This window comes from Somniosus microcephalus, chromosome 4 (genome assembly GCF_052327205.1).
Source record: "Somniosus microcephalus isolate GS21.2 chromosome 4, FLI_Smic_1.0, whole genome shotgun sequence".
NCBI classification, from domain to species: Eukaryota; Metazoa; Chordata; class Chondrichthyes; order Squaliformes; family Somniosidae; genus Somniosus; species Somniosus microcephalus.
In genome coordinates this window covers 251,514,140-251,536,655 of record NC_140990.1, presented here as the reverse complement: position 1 = coordinate 251,536,655, position 22,516 = coordinate 251,514,140, and the positions used below count along the sequence as shown (strand labels likewise).

The 22,516-nt window shown below is 46.4% G+C and overlaps 1 protein-coding gene across 6 annotated transcripts in view; it reads right to left on the bottom strand.

Annotated features, from left to right (window-relative positions):
- The window catches only part of LOC147120371 (electrogenic aspartate/glutamate antiporter SLC25A12, mitochondrial-like), a 157,506-nt gene that overhangs the window by 100,569 nt on the left and 34,421 nt on the right, over positions 1-22,516 (bottom strand). For all 6 annotated transcript variants that reach the window (XR_015078180.1, XM_085986201.1, XM_085986202.1 and 3 more), the window contains one exon: positions 13,030-13,169. Coding sequence is in view for 5 of the 6 variants with exons in the window: in XM_085986201.1 (XP_085842327.1) it covers positions 13,030-13,169 (140 nt within the window). In the remaining variant the exon portion in view is untranslated. The remainder of the gene's footprint in view (positions 1-13,029; positions 13,170-22,516) is intronic.

Below are 22,516 nucleotides of genomic sequence, written 5' to 3'. Positions count from 1 at the left end.
CTATGCATTCATTAACCCAATGTATTAATCATAATAAAGAACAAACTCCAATTTATATAGCGCCTTTCTGGGGGAGGTGGGACCTGTACAGGCTGGACGGGTTGCACCTCAACAGAGCCAGGACCTATATCCTCGCGGGGGGGTTTGCTAGTGCTGTTGGGGAGGGTTTAAACTAATTTGGCAGGGGATGAGCACCAAGATGTAGCATTAGAAAGAAGAAACATGGTGCAGAAGAGTGGGAGATACAGATAGCGCTAGAGCAAGAGATAGTACGGTATTAGGTGGGGTCAGACTAAGAGAAAATATAAGGTCTAAGATAGGTTTACAGTGCATGTATGTAAATGTACGAAGGGTGGTAAATAAGGTTGGTGAGCTGCAGGTGCAAATAGCCACATGGGAATATGATTTTGTGGCGATGGGACGTTAAACAAGAGGTCCCGTCTGCCCAGTCATGTGGACATAAAAGATCCTATGGCACTATTTCGAAGAGGAGTAGGGGAGTTAGCCCTGGTGTCCTGGCAAATATTTATCCCTCAATCACCATCGCTAAAAACAGATTATCTAGTCATTATCAGCAGGATTGGGTACTAAATATTCCTGGATATAAGGTGTTCAGGAAAGATAGGAAAGGAAAGAAAGGAGGTGGGGTGGCAATTATTGATTAAGGAGAATATTACAGTGCTGGAGAGAGAGGATGTCCTGGAGGGTCAAGGACAGAATCTATTTGGTTAGAGTTAAGAAACAATAAAGGTGCCTTTACACTACTAAGTGTATTCTATAGGCCACCAACTAGTGGGAAGGATGTAGAGGAGCAAATTAGCAGTCAAATTGCAGAGAGGTGCAAGAACTAGAGTAAGTGATAATGGGGGACTTCAATTATCTTAATATATAGATTGAGATAGTAATAGTGTAAAGGGCAGAGAGGGGGAAGAATTTCTGAAGTGTGTTCAGGAGAACTTTCTTGATCAGTACGTTTCCGGCCCAAGGAAGGAGGCATTGCTGGATCTGGTTCTGGGGAATGACGTGGGTCAGGTGGATCAAGTTTCAGTAGGGGAACAGTTAGGGAACAGTGATCATAGGGTCATAAGGTTTAGGTTAGCTATGGAAAAGGACAAAGAGCAATCTAGAGTCAAAATACTCAATTGGAGGAGGGCCAATTTCAGTGGGCTGAGAACAGACCTGGCGCGAGTAAATTGGAATCAAAGACTGGCAGACAAAACTGTAATTGAACAATGTGTTGCCTTTAAAGAAGCGATGGTTTGGGTCCAGTTGAGGTACATTCCCACTAAGGGGAAAGGTAGGGCAACCAAAGCCACAGCTCCTTGGATGACGAAAGAGATAGAGAGTAAGATAAAGCAGAAAAAGGGGTGTATAACAGATGTCAGGTTGTGAATACAAGTGAGAACCAGGCTGAATAGAGAAAGTTTAGAGGGGAAGTGAAAAAGGAAATAAGAGGGGCAAAGAGGGAGTATGAAAATAGACTGGCAGCTAAAATATAAGGGAATCCAAAAGTCTTCTATAGGCATATCAATAGTAAATGGGTAGTAAGAGGAGTGGTGGGGCCGATTATGGACCAAAAAGGAGACCGTCACATGGAGGCAGAGAGCATGGCTTTCGGTACTTTGTATCTGTCTTTACAGATGCTGCCAAAGTCATAGTGAAAGAGGAGGTAGTTGAGGCATTGGATGGGATAAAAATACTAGAAAGGCTGGCTGTACTTAAAGTAGATAAGTCACCAGGACCGGATGGGATGCATCCTAGGATGCAGAGGGAATTATAGGTGGAAATTGCGGAGGTACTGGCCATAATCTTCCAATCCTCCTTGGATACGGGGGTGGTGCCAGAGGACTGGAAAATTGCAAATGTTACACCCTTGGTCAAAAAAGGGTGCAAGGATAAACCCAGCAACTACAGCCCACAATCATCAGATCGGATCAAAGCTCTGCAGTCCTGCCACAACCAGTCGTGAATGGTGCTGGACCATTAAACAACTAATGGGAGGAGGAGGCTCCATGAATATCCCCATCCTCAATGATGGTGGAGCCCAGCACGTGAGTGCAAAAGACAAGGCTGAAGCCTTTGCAACCATCTTCAGCCAGAAGTGCCGAGTGGATGATCCATATCAGCCTACTCCTGAGGTCCCCACCATCACAGAAGCCAGTCTTCAGCCAATTCGATTCACTCCACTTGATATCAAGGAACAGCTGGGCGCGCTGGACACAGCAAAGGCTATGGGCCCCCGACAACATCCCGGCTATCATGCTGAAGACTTGTGCTCCAGAACTAGCCGCGCCTCCAGCCAAGCTGTTCCAGTACAGCTACAACACTGGCATCTATCCGACAATGTGGAAAACTGCCATGGTATGTCCTGTCCACAAAAAGCAGGACAAATCCAACCCGGCCAATTACCGCGCCATCAGTCTACTCTCAATCAGCAGCAAAGTGATGGAAGGTGTCATCAACAGTGCGAACAAGCGGCACTTACTCACCAATAACCTGTTCACTGATGCCCAGTTTGGGTTCCACCAAGGCCACTCGGCTCCCAACCTCATTACAGCCTTGGTCCAAACATAGACAAAGGAGCTGAATTCCAGAGGTGAGGTGTGAGAGTGACTGCCCTTGACATCAAGGCAGCATTTGAAAGAGTGCGGCATCAAGGAGCCCTAGTAAAACTGAAGTCAATGGGAATCGGGGGGGGAAAACGCTCCACTGGCTGGAGTCATACCTAGCACAGAGGAAGATGGTTGAAGGTCAATCATTACAGCCCCACGACATTGCTGCAGGAGTTCCTCAGGGCAGTATCCTAGGTCCAACCAGCTTAGATACATAGAAGATAGGAGCAGGAGTAGGCCATTTGGCCCCTCGAGCCTGCTCTGCCATTCAATGAGATCATGGCTGATCATCCAAATTCAGTACCCTGTCCCTGCTTTCTCACCATATCCCTTGATCCCTTTAGCCTTAAGAAATATATCTAACTCCGTCTTGAATATATTTAATGAATTGGCCTCTACTGCCTTCTGTGGTAGAGAATTCCACCACAGGTTCACCACTCTCAGTGAAAAAATTCCTCCTCATCTCTGTCCTAAATGGCATACCCCTTATCCTTAGACTGTGACCCCTGGTTCTGGACTCCCCGGCCAATGGGAACATCCGGCCAATGGGAACATCCTTCCTGCATCTAGTCCGGTTAGAATTTTATAAGTTTCAATGAGATCCCCACTCATTCTTCTAAACTCCAGCGAGTAGAAGCCCAATCGACCCAATCTCTCCGCATATGTCATTCCTGCCATCCCAGGTATCAGCCTGGTGAATCTTCGCTGCACTCCTTCCATGGCAAGAACATCCTTCCTCAGATAAGGCGACCAAAACTGCACACAATACTCAAGGTGTGGTCTCACCAAGGCCCTGTACAACTGCAGTAAGACCATCCTTGCTCCTGTACTCGAACCCTCTTGCTACGAAGGCCAACATACCATTTGCCTTCTTAACCACCTACTGCACTTGTATGCTTACCTTCAGCGACTGGTGCACAAGGACACCTAGGTCTCGTTGCACTTCCCCTTCTCCCAATCTATTGCCATTCAGATAATAATCTGCCTTCCCGTTTTTGACACCAAAGTGGATAACCTCGCATTTATCCACGTTATATTGCATCTGCCATATCACCCAACCTGTCCAAATCATACTGGAGTTTCTCGGCATCCTCCTCACAGCACACATGCCCACCCAGCTTTGTGTCGTCCGCAAACTTGGAGATATTATATCTAGTTCCCTCGTCTAGATCATTAATATATATTGTGAATAGCTGGGGTCCTAGGACCGATCCCTGCGGTACCCCACTAGTCACTGCCTGCCACTCGGAAAAAGACCCGTTTATTCCAACTCTTTGCTTTCTGTCTGCCAAACGGTTCTCTATCCAAGTCACTACCTTGCCCCCAGTCCCATGTGCTTTAACCTTACATGCTAATCTCTTATGCGGGACCTTATCGAAAGCCTTCCGAAAGTCCAAATACACCACATCCACTGGTTCTCCCTTATCTATTTTACCAGTTACATCCTCAAAAAATTCCAGTAGATTAGTCAAGCATGATTTACCTTTTGTAAATCCATGTTGACTTTGTCCGATCCTGTCACTGTTTTCCAAGTGCTCTGCTATTATATCTTTTATAATGGACTCTAGCATTTTCCCCACTACCGATGTCAGGCTTACCGGTCTATAATTCCCCGTTTTCTCTCTACCACCTTTTTTGAATAGTGGGGTAACATTAGCTACCCTCCAATCCATGGGTACTGTTCCAGAGTCTATCGAATTTTGGAAGATGACCAGCAATGCATCTACTATTTCTAGGGCCACTTCCTTAAGTATCCTAGGATGTAGATTATCAGGCCCTGGGGATTTATCGGCCTTCAATCCCATTAATTTCCCCAACACGGTGCAGCACGGTGGCATAGTGGTTAGCACTGTTGCCTCACAGCACCAGGGACCCGGGTTCGAATCCGGCCTCGGGTGACTCTCTGTGTGGAGTTTGCACATTCTCCCCGTGTTTGCGTGGGTTTCCTCCGGGTGCTCCGGTTTCCTCCCACAGTCCAAAGATGTGCGGGTTAGGTTGATTGGCTATGATAAATTGACCCTTAGTGTTAGGGGGATTAAAATATGTGGGGTTACGGAGATAGGGTGGGATATGTGTCAGTGCAGGCTCGATGGGCCGAAATGGCCTCTATCCACACTGTGGGGTTTCTGTGATTCTGTGAACACCATTTCCCTACAAATACTGATTTCTTTCAGTTCCTCCCTTTCATTAGACCCTATGTTCCCCGACATCTCTGGGAGGTTATTTGTGTCCTCCTTTGTGAAGACAGAACCAAAGTATGTATTTAATTGGTCTGCCATTTCTTTGTTCCCCCATTATAAATTCCCCTGATTCTGACTGCAAGGGACCTACGCTTTACTTCACCAATCTTTTTCTCTTCACATATCTATAAAAGCTTTTACAGCCAGTTTTTATGTTCCCTGCAAGCTTACTCTCTCTATTTTCCCCTTCTTAATTAATCCCTTTGTCCTCCTTTGTTGAATCCTAAACAGCTCCCAATACTCAGGTTTACTGCTTTTTCTGGCCAATTTATATGTCCTCTCCTTGGATCTTATGCTATCTCTAATTTCCCTTGTTAGCCACGGTTGAGTCACCTTTTTTGTTTTATTTTTATGCCAAACTGGGATGAACAAATTCTGTAGTTCATCCATGCGATCTTTGAATGTTTGCCATTGCCTATCCACCATCAACCCTTTGAGTGACATTCCCCAATCAATCCTACCCAACTTGCGCCTCATACCATCGTAGTTTCCTTTATTTAAATTCAGGACCCTAGTCTCCGAGTTAACTACTTCACTCTCCATCTTAATGAAGAATTCGATCATATTATGATCGCTCCGACCCAAGGGGCCTCGCACAACAAGATTGCTAATTAATCCTTTCTCGTTACATAATACCCAGTCTAAGATGGCCTGATCTCTAATTGGTTCCTCGACATATTGGTCCAGGAAACCATCCCGTATACACTCCAGGAATTCCTCCTTACAGTATTGTTACTAATTTGGTTAGCCCAATCTATATGTAGATTAAAGTCACCCATGATAACTCCTGTGCCCTTATTGCACGCTTCTCTAATTTCCCTTTTAATGCCATCCCCAACCTCCGCATTACTGTTTGGAGGTCTATATACCACTCCCACTAACTTTTTCTGCCCCTTGGTATTTCTCAGTTCTATCCATACAGATTCCACATCATCAGAGCTAATATCCTTCCTTACAATTGTGTTAATCCCCTCTTTAACTAGCAATGCTACCCCCACCTCCTTTTCCTTTTTGCCTATCTTTCCCGAATATTGAATACCCTGGATGTTGAGCTCCCAGCCTTGGCCACCCTCGAGCCATGTTTCCATAATCCCAATCATATATTCGTTTACCTCTATTTGCACAGCTAATTCATCCACCTTATTACGAATACTCCTCGCATTAAGACACAAAGCCTTCAGGCGTGTTTTTTTAACGCTCTTCGACCTTTTAGAATTACTATTTACTGTGGCCATGTTTGATTTAAACCCTTGATTTCTCTGACTGCCACCTTCATTTTTCTCCTTGTCTTTTGCTTCTATCCTCGTTTCCCTTTCCTCTGTCTCCCTGCTCAGGTTCCCAACCCCCTGCCATTTTAGTTTAAACCCTCCCCCAGAGCACTAGCAAACACTCCCCCTAGGACATCGGTCCCAGTCCTGCCCAGATGCAAACCGTGCAGTTTGTACTGGTCCCACCTCCCCCAGAACCGGTTCCAATGTCCCAGGAATTTGAATCCCTCCTCCTTGCGCCATTCCTCTAGCCACGTATTCATCTGAAATATCCTTCTATTTCTACTCTGACTAGCTTCTTCATCAATGACCTTCCCTCCAACATAAGGTCAGAAATGGGGATGTTCACTGATGACTGCACAGTGTTCAGTGCCATTCACAACTCCTCAGATAATGAAGCAGTCCATGCCCGCATGCAACAAGACCCGGACGACGTTCAGGCTTGGGCTGACAAATGGCAGGTAACATTTGTGCCACACAAGTGCCAGGAAATGACCATCTCTAACAGGTGAGTGTCTAACCACCTCCCCATGACATTCAACAGCATTACCATCACTGAATCCCCCACCATCAACATCCTGGGGGTCACCATTGACCAGAAACTTAACTGGACCAGCCACATAAATACCGTGGCAACAAGAGCAGGTCAGAGGCTAGGTATTCTGCAGCGAATGTCTCACTTCCTGACTCCACAAAGCCTTTCCACCATCCACAAGGCACAATTAAGGAGTGTGATGGCATACTCTCCACTTGCCTGGATGAGTGCAGCTCCAAGAAGAAGCTTGACACCATCCAGGACAAAGCAGCCCGCTTGATTGGCACCCCATCCACCACCTTAAACATTCACTCCCTCCACCACCGGCGTACCGTGGCTGTAGTGTGTACCATCTATAAGATGCACTGCAGCAACTCGCCAAGGCTCCTTCGGCAGCACCTCCCAAACCCGCGACCTCTTCCACCTAGAAGGACAAGGGCAGTAGGCGCATGGGAACACCACCACCTCCAAGTTCCCCTCCAAGTCACACAACATCCTGACTTGGAAGTATATCGCTGTTCCTTCATCGTCGCTGGGTCATAATCCTGGAACTCCCTCCCTAACAGAACTGTGGGAGTACCTTAAGAACATAACAACATAAGAAATAGGAGCAGGAGTAGGCCAATCGGCCCCTCAAACCTGCCCCGCCATTCAATAAGATCATGGCTGATCTGATCCTAACCGCCAATCCACTATCACAGAACCATCTCCTGAATCTAACAGATTTAGACACACGAAATAGGAGCAGGATCAGGCTACATGGCCCCTGGGCCCACTCCGCTACCCACAGGGCCATGACCGATCCGAACCTAGACTCATGTCCAAATTCCTGCCCGCTCCCCATAACCCTTAATTCCCTTTACTTCTAGGAAACTGTCTATTTCTGTTTTAAATTTATGTAATGATGTAGCTTCTACAGCTTTTTGGGGCAGCATATTCCATGGACCTACCACCCTCTGAGTGAAGTAGTTCCTCCTCATCTCAGTTTTGAAAGAGCAGCCCCTTATTCTAAGACTATGCCCCCTAGTTCTAGTTTCACCCATCATCGGGAACATCTTCCCCGCATCCACCCGATCCAACCCCTTCACAATCTTATATGTTTCAATAAGATCGCCTCTCATTTTTCTGAACTCCAATGAGTAGAGTCCCAATCTACTCAACCTCTCCTCATATGACCACCCCCTCATCCCCGGGATTAACCGAGTGAACCTTCTTTGTACTGACTCGAGAGCAAGTATGTCCTTTCTTAAGTATGGACACCAAAACTGTACGCAGTATTCCAGGTGCGGTCTCACCAATACCTTGTACAACTGAAGCAATACCTCCCTATTTTTATATTCTATCCCCCTAGCAATGAAAGCCAACATTCCATTGGCCTTCTTAATCACTTGCTGCACCTGCATACTAACCTTTTGAGTTTCGTGCACCAGGACCCCCAGATCCCTTTGTACTACAGTACTTTCCAGTTTCTTGCCATTAAGATAATAACTTGCTCTACGATTTTTCCTGCCAAAGTGCATAACCTCACACTTTCCAGTATTGTATTCCATCTGCCAAATCTCTGCCCACTTACTTAGCCTGTCGATGTCCCCTTGCAGGTTTTTTATGTTCTCCTCACTCACTACTTTCCCTCCCATCTTAGTATCATCTGCAAACTTTGATATGCTACACTCAGTCCCCTCCTCCAAATCGTTAATATAGATTGTAAAGAGTTGGGGACCCAGCACTGACCCCTGCGGAACACCACTAGTTACTGATTGCCAGTCTGAGAATGAACCATTTATCCCAACTCTCTGCTTTCTGTTAGATAGCCAATCCTCTATCCATGCCAGAATATTACCCCCAATCCCGTGATTTTTTATCTTAAGCAATAATCTTTTGTGTGGCACCTTGTCAAATGCCTTTTGGAAGTCTAAATACACTACGTCCACTGGTTCCCCTTTATCCACCCTATATGTTACTTCCTCAAAGAACTCCAGCAAATTTGTCAAACATGACTTCCCCTTCATAAAACCATGCTGACTTTGTCCTATTAAATTATGATTATCCAAATGTCCTGTTACGGTCTCCTTAATAATGGACTCCAAAATTTTACCTACCACAGATGTTAGGCTAACCGGTCTATAGTTTCCAGCCTTCTGTCTACTGCCCTTTTTAAATAAGGGTGTTACATTAGCAGTTTTCTAGTCTGCCGGGACCATTGCCGAGTCCAGGGAGTTTTGGAAAATTATTACCAATGCATCCACAATCCCTACCGCCACTTCCCTCAAGACCCTAGGATGTAAGCCATCAGGTCCAGGTGATTTATCCGCCTTGAGTCCCATTATTTTACCGAGTACCACTTCCTTAGTGATTTTGATCGTGTTTAGCTCCTCCCCCCCCCCCCCCCCCCCTTTAACCCCGTTTGTCCAGTGTTGGGATATTCTTAGTGTCTTCTACTGTAAAGACTGATATAAAATATTCATTGTGTTTTTGCCATCTCCATATTTCCCACCATTAATTTCCCGGTCTCATCCTCTAAGGGACCAACAACCTTCACCACACGGACTGCAGCGGTTCAAGGCGGCGGCTCACAAGCACCTTCTCAAGGGCAATTAGGGATGGGCAATAAATGCTGCCAGCGACACCCACCACAAACGAATAAAAAAAGGCAGATTCAATCGTGGCTTTCAAAAGGGAATTAGATAAGTGCTTGAAGGAAAAAAAATTGCAGGGCTCGACGGGCCGAATGGCCTCCTACTGCACTGTAACAATTCTATGATTCTTTCATAACCTCAGGACACCCCAAAGCACTTGAGCCAGTTAAGTACTTTTGAAATATAGTCACTGTTGTAATGTAGGAAACGTGGCAATTTCCACAAAGCAAGGTCTCACAAACAGCATTGTGATAAATGGCCAGGTAATCTGTTTTTAGTGATGTTGGTTGAGGGATAAATATTAGCCCAGGCCACTGGGGAGAACTCCCCCACTCTTCTTCAAAATAATTGCCATGGGATCTTTTACATCCACCAGAGAGGGCAGACAATTTAACATCTTATCTGAAAGATAATACACTAATTTTTTTAATTGCAAAGTTAAGAGTTGATGCCTCACCAGAAGCATGTGCTGACAACATCCTGCATAATCATCAGTCTGTATTGAACCTTTCAGATTGTTAGCTGGTCATCTTATTGGCCTGGAGCAGGTTCTGGGAGACCAGACGTCTTTGAATTCTACCATAAGTGATGCCTTTATCTGTATTTATAAATCATCTTTCTAACTTCCTTCAGCTCAGTTTGATATTCAGGTTAAAAAAAGGAGGTTGAGAGGACTTGAGGCAGGTTTTTGAGGGAAGAGGGCATGGATATGGATGCCTTTTGAAGTCCACTAAGATGGACAGCTTAGCAACTACCTAGTTTTGGTACAACTGTGGCAACTTTCTTCCAGTTCATCAGTTCTTCTGGGCTCACTGAGATCACGGTGAACATGTGAAAAACTTCATGGGGCTAGATTAAATCTTAGCTACAAGTTTGTTAAGGTTGGATGTTGGTCCAGATTCAGTAATATTAGGAGAAATAGTGGTGCATTGTTTTAGAATCCAAGGAAGTGCAAATTAAAACAAACATTCTTTAAATCAAAAGATGCTGTTGCATTAAATATCTACTTCAAAAAAATAATGGCCCAGATTTTGCGGTGGCTTCGACGGTATACGCCGTAAGCCTTCTAAAAGCAAGCGGAAACCCAGAACTTGCGTTGACACGGTTTGCCTTGACAGATCTACCGCACCAACTGAAAAATCACTTCGCTGGCACAGAGTTGGCCCATTTGCCTTACTGCCCAGCAAATGCCAACAAAACCCTTACGCATGTTAAAAGCAGACGTAGGGCCTGTTTTCTCCAGCGTAAGGGTTAATATCAATCTTGAATTAAAAATTAATAAAAAATCATGCACAAACACTTAGGGCAGGATTTTCTTTGGGCCGTGGAGGCGGGATTGGAGGCGTGTGGGGGGTTAAAATCTCGAAATCGGGAGGCACAAACCCATCCTGCCCCCAACCCGCCTCCATGCCAGTTTCAAAGGAGGCAGATACCTGACCTGTGCTGGGACCCGCTTCCCCGAGGCGGGAAGGGGATTAATGCCAATTAACTGCCTGTTAACAGGCAGTTTTTAGCCTAATCCTCATTTTTATTCCTGAAGTGTGGGATTCCCGACGGCTCCAAACCACGCCAAGTTAGCGAGGCGGGCCGTCGGGCTGACGGGTTTGGAGGGTTCGAGATGTCCGGTGTTCAGGTGAGTGATGGGTGCATGAGTGCAGAGGTAAGTGTGTTTGGTGTGTGTAAAGTGTTTAAAGAAGTTTTACTTACCTTTACAGCCTTCCTTCCTTCAGGTCTCGGGAGTCCCTCATCTCACCGGCACAGAAAGCAGAATGGCCGCGAGCTGTCAAAAGTTGCAGCATTCAGCTTTCTGTTCTGGAGAGATCTCTAAATCAGCCTGAGAGGAAGGAATTAACTTGGAGTACAGATTGTCAGTGTTTGACAGCTTCAAAGAGCTGTGAAACGCTGATATTTCATCTGTCAAAAGCTCTTGACAAATGAAATGTCAATCTGTGACGTCACCTGTTGCCGGGTGGCCCTTAATTGGCCTGCAGAGCCTGCTGGGCAGGCTCAACAAGGTCAATCAAATGAAAATCGCGTGGGTTGGCCACAACTCGATGGAGGCGGGACTACAACCCCGAAAGTTACAGTCCCGCCTCCTACACGCCTCCAGAATGAAAGGCCAGCCCTTAAAATTAGCTTATGCAAATGTTAGCCCTGATTAAAATTTTTAAAATTATTTTACTAAAAATTAAATTTTAATTGTATATGCATTAGTGACGGGATTTTTAATTAAATTTGAAAATCAGAACATTTATTTTTATTGCAGTTGTGTAAATTATTTGGGGATTCTGTTCATAATGGAATCTCCATAAGCATATTAGGAATCCTCCTTTCTGATTAGACGACCTGGCCCACATGATCCCAGGACCCAAAGTCTGGGAGCCTGAAGGCAAGTAAGTATATTTTTAGCAGATCGGAGGTGTACTCTAGAGGTACACCTCCGACCGCAAATTCCAGGCCAATACGTTCTTTTAATCATTTATAGACTATGTCACATGGTCTGATAATGCTTATTATTCTGCTATCCAAAGACTAGGAGGACATAAGGGGACTCATTTCAATTCAACTGTTAGCTTGGCTCAATGGTAGCACTCTCACCTCTGACTCGAGATAATGGGTTCAAGCCCCACTTCAGGATTTGAGCACATAATTTAGACTAATGCTTCAATGCAGTACTGAGGGAGTGCTATACTGTTGGAGATGCTGTCTTCTGGACGAGATGTTAAACCAAGGCACTGACTAATTGTTCAGATAGATGTAAAAATTCCACGTCGCTACTGCTGTTTTTGGGACCCTGATGCGTGCAAAACGCCTGCTGTGTTTGCCTACATAAAGTGACTATATTTCAAAAGTAATTCACGGGCAGAAACATGTTTTGGGATGTCCTGATGTTGTCAAATAAGCTATATAAATGCATGTTCTTTCTTTTAAGTGAGAAAATTACACTAACATGGTTGTTCTGTTCAACCCCTGAACAATGCCACAGTATCGGACATCGTGGATAGGAAGTAAGGTCTTATTTGTGGGAGTGGTCCTTAATGGCATAGGCGAGAGTAATATCTGCCGAAGCCCTAAATTATGTAACATGACATTCAACTTTTTTTATTTTGCTGAAGCACATAAAACTGTTTAAAACACAAACTTCAAGTCACTATCAAAGTAGCATTGTATTTTTCTGCTTTTTAAAGGGGGGGAATAAAATTTGAAAATATCTCATTTAAAATAGAAATTAAAAATGATAAAATGCACATTGACATGAATCTTGTCATTCATGTGGAAATGACTTATGAAGTAATACTGGGTGGCCTACTGGTGGCACTGTCCAGGGAGAGTATAAATACTCGGGCATGGGCCCAGCTTGCTCAGGCCATTCTTTAACAGGAACTAGTGAAGGACACAACTAGATCTCCATGTTGAAAAACAGTTGATTAAAGCTTTGTTTAACGCTTAGGCTAAGTACCTAGTAGTTTTCTTACGTTACGCATCACAAGCAAAAGGTGCATCAATAGACAACCATATTAAACAAGATAAATCACTGCAAACTTTTTTGTTGCTTATCTTGTATGTTTAAAAATATATATATTTATGTAATACAATTAGGACAAGCAGATAGAAGACAATTTAGTCCTGTGAAGATAGTGAGATGATTGGCTACAGATATACATTTAATATGTGGATTCGATCAAATGACTCGCTCCCTGGCTGTAGTACAAGAGGATTGTAGAGGTTATAACTTGCCTGCAAAAACTGTGTAAATTCAGAATAGCAGAGATTCTTTTTCCTGTCGAAGCCGAAGTGCAGCCGAATAAACTCACAATCCCAGTTGAAAGGGATATGATGATGAACAATTGTCTGGCTGAAGATCTCTTTGACGTTTTCTAAAAATAATTTTTGAAAGATAAACATATAACTAAATTTAAGAATGGTACTGAATAATAATCACATGTATTACTTTTTTTTTTTAAAGTTACAATATGTTTAGGCAATATTTAATGATGATGACATATCTGTCAAGGGCCTTACCACACCAATGACTATTTATAAAAAGAAAAGCCAAGTGCTAAAACGAATAATTGAATGGTTAAAATCCCCCAAATCAGCACATTTTTTGCCACATTACATTATTGCCACTAGATTAGAAAACTAACTCAATAATATTCTTTAACTGCACTTTTTCAAAACAAACTGAAGCTAAAAATAAAAATTAGCATTGCACTAGCACAAGAACAAAAGGTAAAAGGAGGACAACACTTCAAAATGAATGCTTTGAGACACTATACAAGTACTAGAGTTTCAAAATACTGAAAGCAATCACAGGTTGTTACTTCAACAGTGGTATCATTTTTCATATAATCTTAATACAGGAAACTTGAGATTTACCGGCACCTAAATAACCGGAAATCTCGGTTAACTAGCAAAATTCAGGAGTAGGTTTTACTTCATATTGTATTTGCCTTCCTCCGTCTGTTGCTGTGCAAGGGTGTGGCTGCAGCTGTTGCCAAGCTACAGAGATGCTTGGAACTTGTGGCCGTTGTTCTACACTTGTTGCTAAGCAACAGGGTTTGTTGCTTTATACAGAGCTGTCAGCTCTCCGTTATCTTTTACTATAGCGTTGTTATCCGGAATTTTTGATGAACCGGCACCACGGCGGTCCCGTCCGTGCCGGATAAAAAAACGTTTCCTGTAGGAAGTTAATGGTGTGATGTCTGCTATTAACAGTTGCAAAAATGTATAAAAATACAAGAGCCAATTTTGTAATCCTAGCACAGTGCAGACCAACAGCACAAAGGAAAGGCACTGTAAAAATCCCAATGCCAAGCATGATTAACAATTAAACAGACAATAATAGCAGGTGAAGAACTGAAGCTCCAACAAATATAAAAACTGATCCCCAGACCCCCAATTTACAGGCAGACCACTGGTAACAAACAGTGGAGTGCAAATTTGGACTTTTATGCATGGAACACTATTTCTAGCAAAATAATGTATATCTTGTAAAACTGTTATCTATCTATATATTATAAATAGTGCATACATAAGAAAAATGAGCATAGGCCATACAGCCCCTCGAGCCTGCTCCGTATGTCACAATTACTTCTTGCAAACTTTTCTATCACGCCTGCGAGTCCCACTTAAAAACTTACTGTATTGTATTTAACTCCCAATGAATCCACCCAGCTCCATCTCCAAGGCATTGCTCTCAACAGTGCAATCCACCTCAACTTCTAAAATCATGCTTCTGGACCGATGGCTCTCCCTTGCTACCTGTACAGACCTAATCCATTGCCTGAGCCACCATTCCAAGACAGCCTTTATTCCTTCCCTTCCACCCCCAGTGGATACTGAGGAAGTCCTTTCCTTTTTTAATCTCCTCAGTGAGGGTAGGAAATTAATGGAAACTTACATTCCCATCCCAATGTTCGTGCCTTTTCACTCTCCTCCCTCCCTCTCACCACCTTTCACTGGCAGTTACAAAAGACTAAAGACGGAAGAAGCCCTAGAGGAGTATAAAAAGTGCAGGGGCGTACTTAAAAAAGAAATTAGGAGGGCGAGGAGGGGCCATGAAATAACACTGGCGAGCAAAATAAAGGAAAATCCTAAGATGTTTTATAAGTATATTAAGGGCAAGAGGATAACCAGGGAAAGGGTAGGGCCCATTAGGGACCAAAGTGGCAATCTGTGTGTAGAGCCAGATGATGTAGGCGGGGTTTTAAATGAATTTTTTGCATCCGTGTTCACTATGGAGAAAGACGGTGCAGACATAGAAATCGGGCAAGGGGACTGTGACATACTTGAACATATTAGCATCGAGAGGGAGGAGGTGCTAGCGGTTTTAGCAGGCCAAAAAGTGGATAAATCCCCAGGCCCGGACGAGATGTATCCCAGGCTGCTGTGGGAGGCAAAGGAGGAGATTGCAGGGGCTCTGACACAAATTTTCAGAACCTCTCTGGCCACAGGGGATGTACCAGAGGACTGGAGAACAGCTAACGTAGTACCATTATTCAAGAAGGGTAGCAGGGATAAACCAGGGAATTACAGGCCAGTGAGCCTAACATCTGTGGTAGGGAAATTATTGGAAAAAATTCTGAGGGACAAAATTAGTCTCCACTTGGAGAGGCAAGGATTAATCGGGGATAGTCAGCATGGCTTTGTCAAGGGTAAATCATGTCTGACAAATCTGATTGAATTTTTCGAGGGGGTGACTAGGGGGGTGGATGAGGGAAATGCTGTGGATGTGGTTTACATGGACTTCAGTAAAGCTTTTGACAAAGTCCCGCATAGGAGACTGGTCAAGAAGGTAAGAGCCCATGGGATCCAGGGTGCCTTGGCGCGTTGGATCCTAAACTGGCTGAGTGGCAGGAGGCAGAGGGTGATGGTCGAAGGTTGCTTTTGTGACTGGAAGCCTGTGTCCAGTGGGGTACCTCAGGGATCGGTGCTGGGTCCCTTGTTGTTTGTGATCTACATAAATGATTTGGATGAGAATGTAAAAGGTATGATCAGTAAGTTCGCAGATGACACGAAAATTGCTGGGGTGGTAAATTGCGAGGAGGAAAGCCTCAGGCTACAGGACGATATAAACGGGTTGGTCAGATGGGCGGAAAAGTGGCAAATGGAATTTAACCCTGAAAAGTGCGAGGTGATGCATTTTGGACGGACAAATAAGGCAAGGGAATACACAATGAGTGGTAGGACCCTAGGAAGTACAGAGGGTCAGAGGGACCTTGGTGTACATGTACATAGATCCCTGAAGGCAGCGGAACAGGTAGATAAGGTGGTTAAAAAGGCATATGGGATACTTGCCTTCATTAGCCGAGGCATAGAATATAAGAGCAGGGAGGTTATGATGGAGCTGTACAAAACACTGGTGAGGCCACAGCTGGAGTACTGTGTGCAGTTCTGGTCGCCTCACTATAGGAAGGATGTGATTGCTTTGGAGAGGGTGCAGAGAAGATTCACCAGGATGTTACCTGGGATGGAGCGCCTCAGCTATGAAGAGAGGCTGGACAGGCTGGGGTTGTTTTCCTTGGAGCAAAGAAGGCTGAGGGGGGACCTGATTGAGGTGTACAAAATGATGAGGGGCATAGATAGGGTAGATAAAGAGGAACTTTTCCCCTTAGTTTGGGGGTCAATAACAAGGGGGCATAGATTCAGGGTAAGGGGCAGGAGATTTAGAGGGGATTTGAGGAGGAACTTCTTCACCCAGAGGGTGGTTGGAATGTGGAACTCACTGCCTGAAAGGGTGGTAGAGGCAGGAACCCTCACAACATTCAAGAAGCATTTGGATGAGCACTTGAAATGCCATTGCATACAAGGCTATGGACCAAATGCTGGAAAATGGGATTAGACTGGACAGGGATGGATGGGCGGCGCAGACACGATGGGCCAAAGGGCCTCTTTCTGTGCTGTAAAACTCTATGACTATGACTCTGACCACCCATGCCTTTCCAACTGCCCCACACAATCTTACAGCACAGGAGGCGGCATTCGGCCCATCGTGGCTATACCGACACTTTGAAAGCGCTATCCAGTTTAGTCCCATTCCCCAGCTTTCTCCCCATAAGCCTGCAAATTAGTCTTCTTCAAGAAGATGTCCAATTGCCTTTTGAAAGTTCCTATGGAATCTGCTTCCACCACTCTTTCAGGTAGTGCATTCCAGATCTTAACCACCCTCTGTGTGAAAAGAATTCTCCTCATTTCCCCTCTAGTTATATTGCCAATTATTTTAAATCTGTGACCTCTGGTTACCGACCCACTTGCCAGAGGAAACAGTCTCTCCCTATTCACTCTATTAGAACCACTCATAATTTTGAATACCTCTGTTAGGTCTCCCCTTACCCTTTTTTGCTATAAGGAGAACAATCCCAGCTTCTCCAATCTCTCCACATAACTGAACTCCCTCATCACTGGTATCATCCTGGTAAACCTCCTCTGTATCCTCTCCAAGGCCTCGTCATTCTTCCTAAAGCATGGTGCCCAGAAATGTACACAATACTCCAGCTGAGGGCTAACCAATGATTTGTAAAGGTTTAGCATGACTTCCTTGTTCTTCCACCTTCCAAGATTTGTGAGTATGCACACCCAGATCCCTCTGCTCTTGCATCCGCCTCAAAATAGTACCATCTAGATTATACTGCTTCTCCATGTTGTTCCTCCCAAAGTGCATCACTTCATATGTAACCATATTAAATTGCATCTGCCATGTTTCTGCCCATTTCACCAGTCTGTATGTCTTCCTGAAGACTGCTACTATCTTGCTCATTATTTACTACATTGCCAAGTTTTTTTTTATCATCTGCGAATTTCAAAATTATACTGCTCATACCCAAGTCCAGGTCATTTATATATAAGCAACTGTCCGAATACCGACTCCTGGGGGACCCCACTGCAATGGTTCTCTCCAGGCAAAAATATCCATTCAACACTACTCTTTACCTCCTATCCCTTAGCCAATTACGTGCCCAAATTACCACAACCCTGACAAATTCTTCCATCACCACATTCCTGACCTCAAACAGGGAACTGACTTTAAATTCTTTACAGTGCTTTCCCACTGTTTTCAACTGTGGGATTCCCTTCCAGTATTCCTATACCCAACAATGCCTTCCTCAATGCTCCCACCAACATTATCCTAGTGCGCCAACACCAAAGAATAAATAAAAAGCCCCAATAGAATAAATAAAAAGCCCCAATGAACAAATAACCAGCAGTAAACTAAGCAATTAAACCCTTCAATTTGTATAAAAAGCAACCATTCATGAACCAGCAAGTACCAAAAACCAACCAGTATCACAAATATTTTCTTCACTGTATTCAGCTGCCAATTTCCTTTACTCCGTTCAAGTGTACACACTTTGAAATAACATTTATAACATACACACACATGAAAATGTTAGACAATTCCAGAAAAAAAATCACTAAACACATACAGTTGGTCATATGCTAAAAACCCCTGCGTGAAGCTTCTCCAGCAATGGTCTGCACTTCTTCCAGGCCTAGGGGCTAGTAACAACGAGCTTGCAACATTCAGTCTATTTAAAAAGGGCAATTTTTGTCCTTTTTTCTAATACACATACATAGGAACTGGATCGGATTTCTGAAATTCAGGTCTAGGGTTTATAAAATGCCAAGTTTAGCTGGCTTCTGAACCTTGTTCCATACCCAAATGGTCCCTGGACTTCCTCAACCCACGAACAGCCCTCTCTCACCTGTACCTACAATCTCAGGGATCTACCTTCGGCAGTTCTGGCACAACAAATTCCCCCACCAATGCTTCAGACATTGTCACCTCCTCGCCCTGCTGTCACCTCCCTAGTAATCTCTAATGCTCCTAAACCCTAGGAGCCTCCCATCTGCCACAGTAACCTGGGAGCTCCCCTCTTCCTACCAGACAGTTACACCCCAGTGCTACCATGCCCCCACAACCCAAGTTTGACAGAACCTCTACGCTCCTAAACCGACACCCTTCACAGTCCTGCAACCGTCCTACCCAGTGCCGAGATAACAGTACCTTCCTGTGGTAAACCACTTTTATCGTTCACTATCGTTACACTATGGTTATCACTGTTTACACTGTTGTATCACTACACAAGGTCACCTCTTGCCACGCTGTTATACCTGGGCTGACCACAGCTGACTCCGCCCATGGCTCCGCCTGCTTGCCCAGGTATAAAGGTGGTCGACTGACTGGTATTCCTCCTTGTTGGATCCGATCACCCACGAGGGTGGGCTCTGTTATTTAGCCAATAAAAACCTATAGTTACTAACTTAACTCGTCGCTTTTCATGAACTGAATTGATAGGTATACCAATTTTATTGGCTAAATTTTGAAATGTCTACAACGGAGCAGCCAAACGACCAGTCAGACGTACAGCCCCAGCCAAACGGCCATCTACAACAGCCCCAGCAGCCGGCCTGGCTACGAGCCCTCCGGCCGCCGTACCTGGATCTAAACCCACAGGCTGCGAATTCAGCCCTCAACTTCGAACACTGGCTGAGCTGCTTCGAAGCCTACCTGGGAGAATCCGGCGTGCCTCCAGCATCCAAACTAAGAGTTCTGACCGCTCAGGTGAGCCCTAAAGTATTTGCACTCATCCGGGACATTGCCACATACGAGGACGCCCTCAACCTGCTAAAAGAACAGTATCGGAGCCCTGTAAACTCAATGTACGCCAGGCATCTCCTAAGATCCCGCTCGCAACAGCCAGGAGAGTCGGTTGATGATTTCTTACGGGCGCTGCAAATACTCGGCAGGGACTGTGACTTTAAAGCCGTAACAGCTGCAGAACATACAGATGGAAACATCCGAGATGCCTTCGTGAAAGGCCTTCGGTCAGACTACTCACGGCAAAGACTGCTGGAATCAAAGGACCTCGACCTGAAAACAGCTGCTATCCTCGCTCGCTCCTTGGAAGTGGCCCATCGGGACCTCGAGGCGTACTCCAGGTACTGTGCTGCGCGACCCTGGGACTCGGGCCCGACCCCGGCCGCAATACCCCTCGCACCGCCGCCTCTGGGACCTAGCACAGCGTCGGTGTCCCGGAACCGATCGGGACCGCCACCCCCGGTACCAGCTGCGACATCGGAGCCCCGCGATCGGGCCGCCGGCTGCTTCTTCTGTGGCCAGGCGAAACACCCGCGGGCGCGCTGCCCTGCAAGAAACGCGACCTGCTCCGACTGCCACAAGAAAGGCCACTTCGCGAAGGCCTGCAGGGGGAAAGCCACAGACGCCAGCAGTGCCTCATGCGAGTTGTGGGGGCGGCCATCTTTCATCACGGCCACAGATGCCAGTATCCCCTCGTGAGAGTCATGGGGCGGCCATCTTTGATCAAGGCCACCGACGCCGGCAGTGCCTCATGTGAGTTGTGGGGACGGCCATCTTCTCCGCCATTTTATTCAACGTCGTGGGCACCGCCATTTTGTTCACCACACTCGACCGCCACCTTGTCTCCAGACCTGACCACCGCCTCACCCGCAGACTACAGCAGCTCGCTCAGCCATACACTAGCCTCCGTCACACTTGACCAAGCTCGCCCGCATCACCTGTCCAAGTCCATGATGGACATCAAAGTAAACGGCCACGCCACGACCTGCCTGTTCGACAGCGGAAGCACGGAGAGTTTCATCCATCCAGACACGGTGAGCCACTACTCCCTCACTGTCCGGCCAACGCGCAACCGGATCTCGATGGCGTCGAGGTCCCATTCTACAGACATCAGCGGCTACTGTGTTGTGACCCTGTCGGTTAGGGGCACGGAGTATAACAATTTTAAACTTCTCGTCCTGCCCCAGCTCTGCGCTGCCGTCCTACTAGGGCTGGATTTCCAATCCCACCTTCAAAGTGTCACTTTGGCATACGGTGGACCCCGCCCCCCACTCACAGTCTACAACCAGCAGCTTTTAAACCACCCACCGCGTACCACCTGCGGCCTATCCACCCTCAAGGTCCCGCCCCCCTCCCTGTTCGCTAACCTCACCCGCGACTGTAAACCCGTCGCTACCAAGAGCAGGCGGTACAGCGCCGGGGACAGAGCTTTTATTAGCTCCGAGGTGCAGCGACTCCTGAAGGAGGGCATCATCGAGGGAAGCAACAGCCCCTGGCGTGCCCAGGTCGTAGTCGTCAAGACCGGCGATAAACACCGCCTGGTCATCGACTACAGCCAAACCATAAACCGGTACACCCAGCTGGACGCATACCCCCTTCCCCGCATATCTGATATGGTCAATCAGATTGCACAGTACCAGGTATTCTCTACCATCGACCTCAAGTCGGCCTATCACCAACTCCCTATCCGCCCTGAGGACCGCCAGTATACCGCCTTCGAGGCGAATGGCCGCCTCTACCACTTCCTTAGGGTTCCCTTCGGCGTCACCAACGGGGTTTCGGTCTTCCAAAGGGAGATGGACCGGATGGTTGACCAGAACGGGCTGCATGCCACGTTCCCTTATCTAGATAATAACGTCACCATCTGCGGCCGCGACCAGCAGGACCATGATGTTAATCTGGAGAGATTCCTCCGTACGGCCCAACGGCTGAACCTCACCTACAATAAGGAGAAATGTGTGTTTAACACCTCGCGCCTTGCCATCCTCGGCTGCGTAGTAGAGAACGGAGTCATCGGCCCCGACCCCGAAAGAATGCGCCCCCTCATGGAGCTTCCCCTCCCCCACTGTCCAAAGGCGCTGAAGAGAACCCTGGGGCTCTTCGCCTACTATGCCCAATGGGTGCCCAATTATGCGGACAAAGCCAGACCCCTCATGAAGTCCACCTCCTTCCCCCTGACGGCAGAAGCATGCGCAGCCTTCTCCCTCATCCAGGGAGACATTGCTAAGGCCACAATGCACGCGGTGGATGAGTCTATCCCTTTCCAAGTGGAGAGCGATGCATCCGACTTCGCCCTTGCTGCAACCCTTAACCAGGCGGGGAGACCTGTGGCCTTCTTCTCAAGGACCCTCCAGGGCCCTGAGATCCGACACTCTTCGGTCGAGAAGGAGGCCCAGGCGATCGTGGAGGCAGTACGACGCTGGAGGCATTACCTGGCAGGCAAACGATTTACCCTCCTCACCGGCCAGCGCTCGGTCGCTTTTATGTTTAATAACAAGCTGAGGGGCAAAATCAAGAACGACAAGATCTTGAGGTGGAGAATCGCGCTCTCCACCTACGATTATGATATCTGGTAAACTGAACGAACCCCCAGATGCTCTCTCACGAAGTACATGCGCCAACGCGCAAGTTGATAGACTGCAGACCCTCCACAACGACCTCTGCCACCCCGGGGTCACCAGACTTTACCACTTCATTCAGGCCCGCAACCTGCCCTACTCCATCGAGGAGGTCAGGACCATGACCAGGAACTGCCAAACCTGTGCCGAATGCAAACCGCATTTCTTTAGGCCGGACAGAGCAAGCCTGATCAAGGCCACCCGCCCCTTCGAGCGCTTGAGCATCGATTTTAAGGGGCCCCTCCCGTCCTCTGACCGTAATGTGTACTTCCTCAACATTATTGATGAGTACTCCCGTTTCCCCTTTGCCTTCCCCTGCCCAGACATGACCAGTACCACGGTCATCAAATGCCTGAACGACCTCTTCGCCTTGTTCGGGTTCCCGAACTATATACATAGCGACCGGGGCTCATCCTTCATGAGCGAGGAACTTCGCCAGTTCCTGCTAGCGAGAGGTATTGCTGCAAGCAGGACCACCAGCTACAACCCCCGAGGGAACGGCCAG